Genomic DNA, 14,626 nt, shown 5'->3' with positions numbered 1-14,626 from the left:
CGAAACATTTTCCCAACACCGTCATATGTTTATAAATTTTGGTTTACGGTCATTCACGCCCTTTAATCACACTTAAATCGTGCTCATTTCACGATTGCAGGACTCCAATCGATGCCGTAAATGAATTAATTGGTTTACGTTGAAGAATTAAATATAACTAAGGGCCGATGGAAAGTGCGAGAGTATTACTTATTATCGTAGGTAAAACAAAAAAAAAAAAACTCGAAAAAAGCTCTCGATCTACATCTGCCAGCCGTTGAAACGGTTCACAGGTCACAAACCAAACCGAGCAGTGGTTCGATGGGATGCAATAGACGTGCCATGACATATACTTGCCGTTGACACATCGATACATCACCCTCTATGGTTCTGGTCTCTCTGGTACCCTGCATGGTTTCCACAAATGCCGCCGTTCCGCAGCGAAGCGATATCGCAAATCGGAACGGCTTATCGACTTTGTTGGTCCGTAGAGTTTTTCCGCTTTCGCGATGATCGAGCTCTCAATTTTTATTTGTATTTTTCTTGTTGTCGTTTCCACCTCTATATGTTAGTTCATTGATAGAATTTTCGCAATTATTTCCAACAGCGAAAACCTCTCACATATTGAATGCTAAAATTTTTATGCAAAAGTAATTAACCGGATGCGGTGAATTAATTACCCGACTGATTGGACCGGGTGTGGTTTCTAACTTTCCCGCTATTAACTTCCGCATAAATTTATAAGTTATTAGCATTTGATTGAAATCCCAATAATCCCTGGTTGTTGATAAATTAATTCAAACTCCCGCGGCGATTTGTGCAGGCTGTAAACGCATTTGCCGTCTAGTGGAAAATTCTCTGTATTCGGTTACTAATAATTATTTCAAGTGGCCGTGCGGTCGAGTGATCAAATACCGCGTTCATACGATTTCCAGATAAGCCTCGGGCATTTCAGCTAAACAGGCAATTTCGGAATGATATTCCTCGGCTCCGTAAAGTGACCTTTTCAATGCAAATTAATCCGATACTCGTTTCGAGCGGTCTTTCAATTATTTTACAACTACTCGAGTAACTTTTTCACGAAAAACTTGGGTACAAGCCGAGCTACAGAGGCACTTGCGTCACGGCTCGTAGCCAGAGTCTGCAGCATGCTTCACGGCCTCGACTTTTATCCTCTTTATAAACTGGTGGCGTTCGGTCAATAGACGAAGACAAACCGGGAAACGGATTGTGAGTGTTATTCAAATCGAGCGAATGAATCGCCGGTGAGTCAGAGTAAAACACACTTGCAATCCCGCTCATCAGATATGAACACGCCGTCGCGATAAGGTCTTATCAGACACTGCGGAGCCCGTGGTTCGATTGGATAAAAGCCAAAGTAAAAAACACGCAGGTGAAACACCTCGCGTATTTGACGCACGTACTCGGGAGTAAAAACCACGTAGATTACGAATCAGCGAGGATGTGTGTAAACGTACGTGTTCGTGTGTTTCCTTTCAAGATAAATGTTGTCACACCAATCCGATATCTCGCTCTGTCGACTGACTAAGGCTTGTTGCGCATATTGTCCGGCAGTGTGTAGACATTTTTATGGGAGACATCGAGCATATTTTCCAACAGCAAGGTCTGTATCACACGCGTTGCAATGTATAAATATACTCGTGTCAATACCGTGCCTTATTGCTCCGATACACATACAAATACGTCATAACGTGTTGCGTCATAAGGTGGAGGTCCGGACGCGAACGTGCTGAAAAAATCGCGTAGATTACTGTACTTGTGAATTTTTTCTTTCTCGCAATTTCTTTGCAATCATTGCAGAGAATGGAATGATCAAATGGTATAAAATATTAGATCTGTTATCGGCTCGAATCGCATGTTAAAATGGAGAAAATTGTTGAGGATTCGTTTTACAATAAGTTTTCAACAACGATGAAAAAATAACCTTTTGACGCTCACCGCGGCGAGATAAATCGGAAGTTAAAATGATAAGGTGGTATTTTAACAATTGTATTACCAGGTGACGCATGACAATTGATTGCCCGAAACGGGGGAAAAGTTCGTCTAAATTATCTGCTCGGAACAGACTTTGAAAAATTAACAAGTAAGTGAAGAAATTATAGCTGGGTTTCGAATATTATCAACCTTTGTCCGAGAGGGTGGAGACTGTTAAACGTTAATGGTGGCTAATTTGAGGTTCGATTAATCCTCAGAAATCTGGAATCATGGGGAGCTCAGTTAGTACAAAACAAATTACCCAGGAAAAGTTGGAGGAGTATTGCCAGCTGACTTTTTTAACGAAAGCCGAAATCATGCAGTAAGTCGAAATCGCGTTCTCGTCAACATTGGAATACTGGAATAAAGAAAATGTCTTATTTTCAGCATTTACAAGCTCTTCAAAACTTTGGGACCGGAAGAATTGAATGAAGATTTTAAACACAGATTCCCTGTCGAACATATTGTCAAGATTTTTCCAGCGATACGGGTAGGAAATATTCAGCTACGTATATTGGTTTTATTTGCCGACAACAAGCCATTGTTAATTTGATCTTCTTTTTATCACATTTTCAGCATAATCCTTTCCGCGATTCAATCATGAGGGTCTTCTCTTCGGAACAAGACGGTCATTTTAGCTTCGAGGACACTCTCGACTTGTGTTCTGCACTTTCGGAAAACTGCCCGGAGGAGGTCCGAGCCGCTTGGGCATTTCGAATTTTCGGTAATGATCATTGTCGTCAAAGCGATCTTAATCGATGTGTTTAATATTTATAGTACATCAGTCTCAATGGAAAATTCGTCATGTGGTATTCGTGCATTGAAGGTTTTTTTCCACTTTAATATTTTTCAAAGACCGAATGATTTCCGTACTCTTTCAGACTTCGACGGCGATAATCAGCTGTCGCTTGATGATTTGATCGAATCTATAGAGAGATTAACTGGTTTAAACGAGAACAGCGAGCCTCGAATTGATCGGCCAAGTTCCGAGTACATTGCCCAAGCGGTGAGTACATACAGCTGCAGTATGTATACCAAAATCTAAAAATATGTGCATGTATCTGCATCGATTATCCCTTTGTGACATAATTAATTGCAGTTTAGTTTCCTTCCAAGATTTATCGAGCCGTATAATTCACGATTAAACTGTAAAAGAATTTCGATATATTCAGGGGGCTTTTTCCCCGTACTTTTTATAGGTGCTTCAAGAGATGGACATGGACCATACCGGAAGTATTGCGCCTCAAGAGTTCGTACACATCGTTTCCAGGATGCCAGAATTCACGCTCACGTTCAGATTCATGCCTTAGCTACGAGGAAAGCATACTGTCGTGGGTATAATTACGAAACAAGTCTATCAGTTGGAACGGAATTCTACGAGAGCACCGTGGTTTAAATTCCTACGTGTCAGCGAACGCCATGACTAACACACGGAATGAAAAGTACCGAAGTTTTATTGATTAAACAGTTTTAGTTCGTAATTACCGTTCAATTGCCGTAGAAAGTACATCGAATATTGCAACAGTTAGTGGATCAAAATCATATTCTAGTCAGGGTTATTCGTTACAAAATCTCTGATTGCGCGATTGGCTTTTGGATGAAAATTATTTTGTCATAAGTGTATTAAATTATTTGAAGAACGATGTAAAAATTTCTTTACCCTGTCGAAGCATGCGACTTCCTATCCCTTAGAGATTGCAAATTGTCTCGAAGAATCGACTTCTCTCGTAAACAACCAAAGATTAGCGTTTGTAGGCGATACAGTTGCCGGGAGAATAAATTCCCGGGAAGGCGAATTCGGGCATGTACGGGGTCTTGGTCGCCCTCTCAAAGGTCAGAGGAAGGACGGGAGGTCGCTTGTACTCCGTGTAGGTTTCCGGATGCTTGGAAAAGTAGGTGGGTACCAATGTCGGGGAACACTGGAACGGATACTCGTCCGCTTTGAAGAAGCTCAACGGGTGGAGGGATCCTGTATGGTCCTTGTACTGTTGACGATGCATTTGCACGCCCTGAAGAAAGAAATTCATAAATCCTGAACAGCTCGGAGACGAACGCGGTACCAAGCCTATAAATCTTCGAGTTAAGTGTCTGCGTTTTTTGGCTGTTAAACTTCGCCATTGATTTACCCTTCAGTTCTTCAAATTGAACGCCCTGAAAAGTATGTATTTTTCAAGACTGTCTCACCTTGTAGAGATCATCGATTTCCCGCATGCGTCCTGCATCAATCGTTGTGATGTTATTTCGTGGGACCGACAAGGACCTGTTGTAGTCACGAACTTTCGCGGCAGCAACTAAATCCGGTCTTGGACTGTAAGGGGTGCTTTGCAGTCCCCATTCGTAAGGTGGCATCTTTCTTGGAACATTGATTCATTAGGTTTGTCAATCGTCGTATTCGTTGAATCGTCGAATCGTCATAAGTGTAAAGGCTCACCGAAAACCTGGACAGAGTCTCGTTTCTGTAACTTTGGAAGTAGCTGACTGTTCCCCCTTCGTAGGATGAACCTCCGACTTTAATTGGCGGATGAGCGCCCATGTATGCCGGATTTAAAGAAGGAGGATAAAAGGTTGCCTGGTTCTCGGACAGATTTCGGTTTCCCATCACCATTTTTAACGTTTATTTTTGTTCAACTTGGATGAAGTTTGGTTTTGATTCACTCTTGCTCGACTTTAACATTTGATTGTACACTTAGTTTTTAAAAAAAATTTATTTAATTATCATGACCAGAATTTTATGGTAAAACTTCTGAATACGTAAAGAGTAAATAATACAATGTGTGAAAATGAGGGGTTAATTTCTAGGGTCAAAACAACGTCGTTTTTCACGTTTCATAATTACTCCCGCCCGTTCTATTGCGACCCTCTTACTTTCTGATTGCGACGAATCTGATTCGTAGAATCGCCACCAGGACGACGCCACCGCCAGGATTACCGACTGGTTGCATTTTAACTGAACACAAACTTTGGCAGATATCAAATTATGCCAGGGTAATAATCTTGGAGTATTATACGAAACACGGGTTGCATTTAATTGGAATACGTTAGCAATTCGCACGATTGTTGAAGAACTTAGAATCACCTGTAGCGCAAATTTGTTCAATTCACTTATTAAATAAATATAAATACCGATAATTGAGATTAAAAAATGATATAAGCATATTCGCTATTAGGTACAGATTGAATAATATAGATTAAGAAACATATATATCTTGCTTCAGTCTCCTAACTTCACTGGTATTGTTAAAACAGCTTGTTCATGTATGTACAGTTAAAAAGATATTCGGACCTTCCTATGTTAAGTCAATAAAAAATTTATCGAGCTTTTTATTGTTGTCGTTACTGGTTTTAGACCGTTTTACTCTGACTGACATCAAGTTATTCTTCTTTTTCTTACACTTTAAAATCGGACTCGGAAAATCATCGACTTTTGAATGTCCACCGAAACCGTCGTACTGCAGCTCCTTAGATTTTGCCCCTTTCTAAGTCCAGAAAAATTCGCAAACGTCACATCATAACGTATAAAATTCATTGGGGATAATACATGAAGCACTGAGATGTTATAGAAAGACGTATATTCGTGAATAAAAATAAATATTCTTTACCTGTGAAAGATCAAGTCTTGGTTTCTTTGCCAAAATCGAGAGACTTGAACTCGAGGGTCTAACTCTGCTACTCTGCCTCAATATTGAATAGACGCCAACACCTTGAGACTTGACAGGTAGATATGGCGACGATGCCTCATCGTCAGATTTTTTACCGCATACTGAAGGCTTTACATAAATCATACGTTAAATAATACACACACTTACCGGAACATTCAAGGCCATAAATATAAATTTCGCATTGCACATGTTGAAGATTGAAACTTGAATCCAAGATAAATCATACTTCACAGCTCTACAGAAACTGGGTGACTATCATAAACTAGTTATAAATGAAGTTTGGTAGAGCAAAATTACCGTGACGTCGGATTCAGGGGTATCAGTTATTACCAATGGTTTCCTCAATATCTTCATTCTTCTCGAAGTTGGATTCTGAACGGCATTCGATGAATCGTCCTTAAATTACATGAATATATCTGAGTTGTATTCTCATAAAATTCCACACTATTAATAAAGAATTAATCTATTCTAGAAAATTTTAATTCTGAAAATAATTGAAATCTGAATCATAGAGAGATCATACTTCATAGCTCTACAAAAACTGAGCAGTAATCATGAACTAGTCACAAAGAAATTTTGTAAAATAAAATTACCTTAAGGTTGAGTTCCGGGGTATCAGGTATTACCACTGACTTTCTCAATATCTTTAGTTTCCGTGGAGTTGGACTTTGGATGACACTTGGTGAATCATCCTTAAATTACATTATGATTATGTGTATTTTGTATTGTCAGAAAAAATCAGTCATTATTCGGTAGAATATAATTCTGTAACTGCAATTACTGTTTCAACATCGGATTCGATGCTAGCAGGTACTGTTGCACGCTTCTTAGAAGCCTTCATGCTTTCTGGAGCTGGACTTTCAGCAATATATCGCTGAATGTCTTCGCTGGTTCGCAATGTAGTATTGGAAGCAAGTTGTTTTTTGATTTCGTCGAGTTTTAATTCCAACGATTTCTTCTCATTCTCACAATGACTCAAGTTTGCCTCCAATTGTCTGGAACAGAAATGATATTTTTCGTGTTGATTAAAAATGACTAACATACATTGCTAATAATTGCAAAGTCTAATCAACGTTAACGATCATAATAGTAGATAAGTGGAAACAACATTTCATCTGGAAGGATCAGAAAATAAAAATGGTGGAGAGGAGAGGATGGAGACGGAAAGGACTGAGACGGGAGAAATTAAAAGGTAAGTAACTGTGGAGGTAATGAGAAAAGTGAAAACGAAAAAGAGTGCAGACATGGACGGAGTAAGGAACAAGACATGGAAATACACAGGTGAAAACGTCAGGAAGAGATTGAGAAAGATTATAGTGGAGATCTGGAAAGGACAAGGATGGCTGGAGGACTGGAAGGGAGGCGTAATATGTCCAATATAAGAGGAAGGGAAGAAAGCAAACACAAGTCACTGGAGCTAATGTGCACAGTATATAAGATATACGCATCGTAATGAAAAGCTTAAGTTTGAAGCGCGAAGGAAAAGAATAGAGCAAGCAAAGAAAGAAAAAAACGTGCTGTATATAGTATATATTATTGAGAATATTGTATGTAAGAACAAGTTGAAAGGCAGTGAGTAGATGCATCATTTATGCTAAAAGGGAATAATTATCTCTAATAATAAAGACAAAAAACTAACAAGTAACATAAAAATTTTATACCTGAATTTGGTTTCTTTGCGCATAAGATCGTTGCGCTCAGATTTGACAACAAGAAGTTCTTCTTGTAGCTTTCTGACTCTTTCTCGGATTTCTTTGCGCCTCTGTAAGCTGCAGCTCATTTCCCTGCAATGGCCATTTAAGTAAATATTCTTATAGGTGTTTCAGGTATCACTTGATTATTTGAATTCAGGTAGTTTTTTAGTATGTAATTACCGTTTCATTATGGAAAGATATGTAACAAGTGACTCTCTGTCATGTGATTCACTGAGCATTTTGTCTACCTCGACTTGTGAACCAGTTATGAGTGTTTGTATTCTGTAACCATAATAACAATTCATTAGGTTCAGTTTTTATTTTTTCTTTAAGGTTCAGAAGCCTGCATTGATAGAAGGCGAAGTTTATTTCATCAACTTGTGTGATTGTTGCTCAACATTTCTCTTTAAAAATTACCATAAATTGCACTCTTAAACTACATTTGCTTACTGGTGACATTGTTGAAGACATGCTTTCAACCTAACAACTTCTTTCTGAGCCGCATCAGCATCAGAGCTTTTTTCTTTCAAATATTTGGCTTGCTCCTTAAGGGCGTAAATGGCAGACCTGTGTTTCTCGATTTCAACTTCAAGTTTCTTAACTTCTGCCCGAAGACCGGTGTTTTGTGCCTTAAACTTTGCATTCTCTTCTCCGCAATTTTTAATATCCAAATCTTTTAGTTTGATTTCAAATTTCAAACTGTCAATTTTACTATGAAGCTGTCCAACATCTTCTCGATTTGTGTCTGTGTTCGAAAAATTGAAATACGCTCTGTGGATTGTTTTTTCTGTGACCTTTGTTCGGCATTGCGGGCAAGTCTTGGACCTGGCAAGGTTGCAAAAAATTAATAAACAAATTGATATAACAGTAGACAAGATCATAACAACAATAATGACCCCTATGTCCTTAGCCAAAGGACCCTGCGTTCACCGATGAAGAAATTAGAGTTAAATAACTATCTGTAGGTGTATTTAAGAACGAGAATTTTGTTGTAATAATAAAAAACGTATCTCTATCAGATTTGTCGCAAAATAGTGAATAAAAGTAAGATTGCAGATCAGCGCGGGAGACCGGTACACGTAAGGCCCTTTGTGTTGAATTATACTTGATAATATATGAGGTAGGTACGTTGAAATAACACATTATTTAATCAATTGTGAATCAATGATACCTTTCCAACCAGTGAGTAACGCATACAAAATGAAAGAAATGTCCGCATGGTGTGAAAGTTACATCGTCCGAGGGTACAAGAAGCTCGGCACAAATGCAGCACGTAATGTTCATCGTCTCGTCGATTATCAATTAAAATTCAGGCTACAGCCTAGGATGAAATGCCGTCGATCGGGTTATACATGATTGGTAAAAATACACCTTGTCACCTCCGATTTACTAAAAACGAAGTCGGACCGTTTCAACGACTTCGACACCGGGATCACAACACACCATTCAACTTTCAGATCTCGTCCGGCATTCGCTTTGCCTGAACGTAGCGGCCTCACCACTCTCGAAAGCAGAGATGCCAACACCGCAGCCAGGCAATAATTACCGCGAAATAACCAGAAATTAAATGGTTCAATGGTTACTTTGCTAGCTGATGAGTTGGCAGCTGCGTCGCTGGCATGCTGACACCCATGAATGACTGTGAATGACGACGACGAGTCGTGAAGATAGTGAAGAATTTGTACGCGGCGGTACGCGGGCGTACATAACCTCGGTCCTTATGGCATCGCGAATGTAGAGTATAGGATATTTATTCAAGTAAAGAAGGAATTAGGGTTCCGATTATACAAATTACAATAAACAAATTAAAGTAATTAAATAGATTTAAAATGAGTGGACAGAAATTTCAGTACGACGAAAGTGGCGGAACGTTTTTTTACTTCCTTCTATCATTCTTGGCTCTGCTACTGGTACCTGGGACATACTATTTGTGGCCACGTCGGCCGAAACAAGGTTAGAATATCAATTAACCTTCTATCCGGTTATTGTCTTCTCTTCGATTATCCTCATCCTTGTTTGTTTAGCCGTTTCGCACGATTTTCATCGCTCCGATTCGTTATAACGAACGGTGTTTTTCTCCGAGATCACCCGATACCATCGCGCGCGTGATTACTGGCATCGGCAATAATTGTGTCATTATGATCCCACCACCTGTATTCCTCATTCGATTTTGTAAACAGGCTTCAATGGCTTATTAGCGAAAGAACAATGACCCGCCCTTGAAATGGATTCAAGTTTAACCAATTTTATGCACGAACGCGTCTGGCGTTTATGCTTCTTTAATAGCAGCTGCATTAAGCTGCATTCCGATTTTCTCTTATGTTTTGCTCAGTTTGTTTTTGCTTTCCATAAGTGAAAAAATGTTACACGATATATCGGTAGATATTGCAACGCCTCAATTTAGCAAGCAAGCTTCTTCCATCCCAGTTTACAAGAAATCATCAAACTTTTGCTAAGGACATTTCATGTTTGCTGAGAAAAAATTCCACAATCAGAACCATTCTAATTTCACTATTTTTGTTTTCGAACAGATCCTGAACTTCTGTCGAGAGAATGCCAATGCGATGGATGTAAAAAGAAAAAGATCATCTTGCAATCAAGCGAGCCTTGGAAAGAAACTAAAGCGTTACTCACGTAAGATGTCTTTCAAACCGTTGAAAAAGAATGTATACCATATTGTTTATGTTAAAGAAGTAATAACATAGTGAAATACTTTTCTATATTGTAGGAAATCCCTCATCATCCTTGGCTGGGTCATTCTTTTATTATTGGCGTATAAAGTTTCCCAGTTTGACTACGAGATGGCAAACTTTGATCCATTTGAAATTTTGGGAGTTCCATCGGTGAATAATATTAACTTCTCTTTATTTCCTAAAACCCTAATCTATGCTATAGAATAATTAAAGTCCACTGCTAACGTCTTTTAATTTTAGGGGTCGTCACAAAGTGAAATCAAAAAAGCTTACAGAAAATTATCACTGATCCTCCATCCAGACAAAGAAACTGGAAATGAAAAGGCATTTATGAAATTAACCAAAGGTAATTAAAATTTGGTCCAGGAAAATATCAATATGTATGGTTTCAAACGTATTTATTATAAAATTTTACCTTTTACAGCCTATCAGGCCTTGACTGACGATGAAGCGAGAAAAAATTGGGAAAAATATGGAAATCCGGATGGTCCCGGCGCTATGAGTTTCGGAATAGCTCTGCCGTCGTGGATCGTAGAAAAAGAAAACTCGGTTTGGGTACTAGGGCTGTATGCTCTTGTATTTATGGTCGCGTTACCAACTGTCGTTGGAATGTGGTGGTACCGAAGTATCCGATATTCTGGTGACCAGGTAAACAGATTCTTCCCCTCACCTATTGCCTGAAAAAATAGTCCGTCTTTGAATACTCTGACCGCCTAAAAATTGTGATACAGGTGCTGCTGGATACCACACAACTGTATTATTTCTTCTTCCATAAAACCCCTTCCATGACATTAAAACGGGTAATTATGATTCTGGCTGCATCTTATGAATTCTACAAAGGGCGTAACAACGAAATTGTAGAAAGACCAGGTGACAATGAAGAGGTTCCTGCTGTAAGTTTTTCTTCTACCACTAATTGGAGAAGTTGTCACTTTTTTTAAACTATCGCCATTGTCTGACTGGTTTCGTTTTTACAGCTTATAAAGCAGATTAGTAATCTAGGAGCTAAGAACAAAGAGAGACCCTTGTGCTACCTTTATTCACTTAAAGCAAGAGCATTACTTCATGCTCATTTATCTCGGATGCCATTGAATCCGGAAACATTAGAGAAAGACCGTCAATATATTGTTAAAAAGTGTCCTTACCTCATACAAGAAATGGTTACTTGCGTCAATCAGTTGATATTATTAGCGTATGCCAGACGTAGTAAGTATAATGAACATAAAAATCCTATGTGTGATAGAAAGGTTTAAAATTACCAATGGTTGTTAACTTCGAATTATTACTCTTCCAGTTCAACGATTACCGAGTATCGAAACTATTGAAAACTGCATGAAGTTGTGCCCCATGATTGTACAAGGATTTTGGGAATTTAGAAATCCTCTTCTTCAATTACCCCATATTACAGACGATAATCTTAAGTACTTCCTTGCAAAAAAGGTATGTTAATCAGTCAAGGATACAAGTAACTGAAATTACCTGAAATTATGACATGACTTGACTACATACTGAATAACTGAATTGATTTTTTCTAGCGTCAAATCAAAAGTCTCCAACAGTTTGCGCAGTTGAAGGGGGAAGAGAGGCGTCAGATTCTTAGAGCTCTGACCGATAGTCAATATGAAGATATCATGAAAGTTCTTGGCAGCATGCCGTATATTGAATTCAAAGTTCGCTCAGAAGGTTTGTGCTGATGTTGATAATTTTCACTCACTATCACAAGAAATCCAAATATGACAATTACTGATGCTTTTTATTAATCATAGTCATCGACGATGAGAACCCAACTGTATATACAGCCGGAGCCATAGTGACAGTCACCGTGTCTCTCACACGTAAGGATATGAAACACTTGTTTGGTGACAATACTGTGAAGGAACAAACGATAATCGATGATAGCAAATCTGGTGCTGCTGGAGAAGGAAATGAAGAGCCTGTAGAAGAAGAGAATCAAACTCTTAAGAAACCTGCATGGGTGAGGCAAAGAAAGGGTCCTAAAAAGTCGAACAAAAAAGGTTCAAATAAGAAAGCACCATCACAGAAGGCGGTGCCCGTTCAAGCGCAAGCAACGGTAACTTCGGCTCAACAAAACAATACGCCAAATGCCAGGAGAAAGGATGAAGCTAAAGCAGAAAAAGACCCAAATAAGGAGGGCGTTTCAGATGCTAGTGACACTGAATTGGATTCGGAAAGAAGTGATGACGAAGAAAGTTCTCACGATAAAAAGGACTCTGCGGTTGATGATGATGATACTGAATGGGAGAGGTAAAATTTTTTGTATACACAATTATACGGTCATTGGTTAATAGTCCATTCTCGTTTTCTTGTCCTACTTTTATATTTCCGTCTGTACTGTACGATAGCTTATTTAAAATTCATGTTTGTTGTACTAGATTTCAGCAGAGAATTTCAAAGCGTGAAAAGATTCTAGAGGGCAGAAGCAAGCTCTCGCACGAAGTGCATTGCCCTTTGTTCCCAGAAGCAAAGCAGGAATATTGGTGGGTTTACATTTGTGATCGTAAAAGTCATACTCTGCTCACCGCACCTGTCCACGTGACATCATTGGCAACTTTTGAAGAGGTGCAGCTGCGGTTTACCGCACCCCGCTGGCCAGGTCTATACACCTTCACTGTATGCCTGCGCAGTGATTCCTACATTGGCTTTGATCAAGCTCAAGACATTAAAGTGAGTGAATTTTGGTTGTTTGAGGTTTTGTATTAATGCCCTGAAACGGAAAAAGAATTAAATACAAAATAATGAACTGTTAAACAATTACTTTTATGTTCATAGCTGGACGTGAAAGAAGCACCAGAGATACCAACAGAGCACCCACAATGGGACATATCTGACGAAGAAACAGCGGAGGATGTCGATGCTGGTGATGAACATTCCGAATTTACGACCGATGAAGACATCAGTGACAATGAATAAAGCTCATGATTTTCATTACACTAGTAAATTGAGGTGATGCATTCACATCTTTTTTTTAAACTTGAACCCTCTCATAGTCGACGTTGCGTCCCAATTCCTAAAACTTACCAACATAAGCAGCGTAGTCACGACAACATGCATGACACGTAAACAGAATATTGGTTGTAACACAGAGTTCTACCCGTACTCGTCTCTTCAGTTGAAGTATTAAACGAAGTTGGCACCTGGTTAGTTAGAAATAAAAGAAAATTTTCTTTACTCTTTTGTGTTTCTACCTGTCTTGGTATCAAAATCGGTCATCAATGTAAATCTAACTATACCTCCTACCAGATCGAGGAATGTCTACAAGAAGCAAGTCAATTAACTAGGAATAGCGTAATGTTAAATACGTTTATCTTTCGTTTGGTAGGCTACAAGTTTCGTTGGAATTTTAACAGATTTTTTCAAGTACTTAAATTTAAGGTAGCGTTGAAAATTTTAAATCCGTTCATGATTTTCGTATGAGTCAATAAAATATAAAAAACAAAAAATGTGTAACGAAAATAGCCGCGAGAGAATGCATCCCCTTAAATAATGCTCCAGAAATCAACTGTTCTTCACTCAAGACAAATTACATGGGAATTTTGTATAATGAATTGATTATGTTGGATGTTACGAAGGAAATTCGTATGACAACGGCATACAAATTTTCCCACACATGGGAAACAATTAGCGAATATTTATTTTATCATTGTTAATTGATTTAAATTTATTCTAGGAATTATGTGTGCACAACTTTGTAATAAAATGAAAATATCTATGTTTAGACAATGAGTTTTCTTTAAATTGTAAAAAATTAATTCTCCCAAAAAAAAAAAAAAAAAAATTCATGTCTGGTGTTTTATGCATTCATGATATTGCATCAGTTGCGGTTTTTATAGCCTTTTATTTTGATTGATAAAAAATTAGAAACTCTTCTGGTCTCAGTTATTTGAAACTACTCCAGGCAATTGGAGTGAATCAAGAGAAAGTTTAATAAAATGACAAATATATGCCTGGACCGTTCAGTTGTGTCACTTTCTATGAAATTGACAAGGCCTTATGATTCTATCAGTCGAATCATAAGTTCAGAACTGAATAGACTTTGATCGAAGAAAGAGACTTTAGATCGAATAGAGAAATGGATTTTTTACGTTTAGTAAGTGAAATTGGTCCGCCAATTTAGTGATAATTACACAATTCTCAACAAATCTGTAAAACTGAATTTTTCGTACATATATGTATAAGTATGATCAGACGTATTATGACAACAGAATTTGATAAAACTAATGTATTTACCTTTGATTCACGTTTACAGATTATCCTCGTTTGTTCCACTGCCGTTTTATTCAGCATTGCGTATGCTGCTAAAATTCGTAAGTACTGAAATTTGAAAACAAATCATAATCGTAGAAAAAAGTACAATACATAAGAACAAACAGACATTATTGGATACTCACCTAACGATTGATTTAGTTTTGAAATAAGGTGTGAAAATGTGATTCTCTCATAATAGCACGCACTCATGTTCCAAAACGAGTACGGGATAAAGTGACTAAAATGGATGCCCCGGTTTACACATTTGTCAAGACCGACAAGAAAGCAAACATCAAGTGGGGTGTACGGCATTATCTGCCCCGTAAAAACTAATGTTAAT

The 14,626-nt window shown here is 38.3% G+C and overlaps 4 protein-coding genes across 5 annotated transcripts; 2 read left to right on the top strand and 2 right to left on the bottom strand.

Annotated features, from left to right (window-relative positions):
- Nucleotides 1-1,174: 1,174 nt before the first annotated feature.
- Nucleotides 1,175-3,614, top strand: LOC124296765 (calcium and integrin-binding protein 1-like). The gene is made up of 7 exons (XM_046747111.1): nt 1,175-1,603; nt 2,000-2,083; nt 2,193-2,296; nt 2,362-2,464; nt 2,551-2,698; nt 2,856-2,980; nt 3,174-3,614. The coding sequence occupies exons 3-7, from the start codon at nt 2,205-2,207 to the stop codon at nt 3,282-3,284; spliced, it is 579 nt and encodes a 192-aa protein (XP_046603067.1). The 5' UTR covers nt 1,175-1,603; nt 2,000-2,083; nt 2,193-2,204; the 3' UTR covers nt 3,285-3,614.
- On the bottom strand, nt 3,411-4,579 carry LOC124296756 (protein FAM166C-like). Its single transcript, XM_046747099.1, has 3 exons — nt 4,406-4,579; nt 4,159-4,323; nt 3,411-3,983 (listed from the first exon to the last, which is right to left on the bottom strand). The coding sequence occupies exons 1-3, from the start codon at nt 4,577-4,579 to the stop codon at nt 3,717-3,719; spliced, it is 606 nt and encodes a 201-aa protein (XP_046603055.1). The 3' UTR covers nt 3,411-3,716.
- Nucleotides 4,580-4,713: 134 nt separating this feature from the next.
- LOC124296743 (E3 ubiquitin-protein ligase TRAIP) lies at nt 4,714-8,812 on the bottom strand. The gene is made up of 9 exons (XM_046747073.1): nt 8,499-8,812; nt 7,778-8,152; nt 7,508-7,609; nt 7,295-7,417; nt 6,415-6,628; nt 6,227-6,325; nt 5,931-6,029; nt 5,574-5,741; nt 4,714-5,450 (listed from the first exon to the last, which is right to left on the bottom strand). The coding sequence occupies exons 1-9, from the start codon at nt 8,609-8,611 to the stop codon at nt 5,262-5,264; spliced, it is 1,482 nt and encodes a 493-aa protein (XP_046603029.1). The 5' UTR covers nt 8,612-8,812; the 3' UTR covers nt 4,714-5,261.
- A 150-nt stretch (nt 8,813-8,962) lies between these two features.
- LOC124296709 (translocation protein SEC63 homolog) lies at nt 8,963-14,626 on the top strand. 2 transcript variants are annotated; one of them, XR_006906443.1, is made up of 14 exons: nt 8,963-9,280; nt 9,859-9,961; nt 10,056-10,170; nt 10,261-10,366; nt 10,445-10,668; nt 10,752-10,913; nt 10,998-11,226; nt 11,315-11,460; nt 11,556-11,703; nt 11,787-12,285; nt 12,414-12,705; nt 12,811-12,984; nt 14,288-14,345; nt 14,486-14,626. XR_006906443.1 is itself a non-coding variant. In XM_046746996.1 (12 exons), the coding sequence occupies exons 1-12, from the start codon at nt 9,157-9,159 to the stop codon at nt 12,949-12,951; spliced, it is 2,289 nt and encodes a 762-aa protein (XP_046602952.1). In that variant the 5' UTR covers nt 8,963-9,156; the 3' UTR covers nt 12,952-13,756. The 2 variants fall into 2 exon arrangements, 1 of the variants encoding a protein (XP_046602952.1); XM_046746996.1 differs by lacking the exons at nt 14,288-14,345; nt 14,486-14,626 and having other exon boundaries at nt 12,811-13,756.

This window comes from Neodiprion virginianus, chromosome 1, assembly GCF_021901495.1.
Source record: "Neodiprion virginianus isolate iyNeoVirg1 chromosome 1, iyNeoVirg1.1, whole genome shotgun sequence".
Classification (NCBI taxonomy): Eukaryota; Metazoa; Arthropoda; class Insecta; order Hymenoptera; family Diprionidae; genus Neodiprion; species Neodiprion virginianus.
This window is presented reverse-complemented; position numbering and strand designations above follow the sequence as displayed.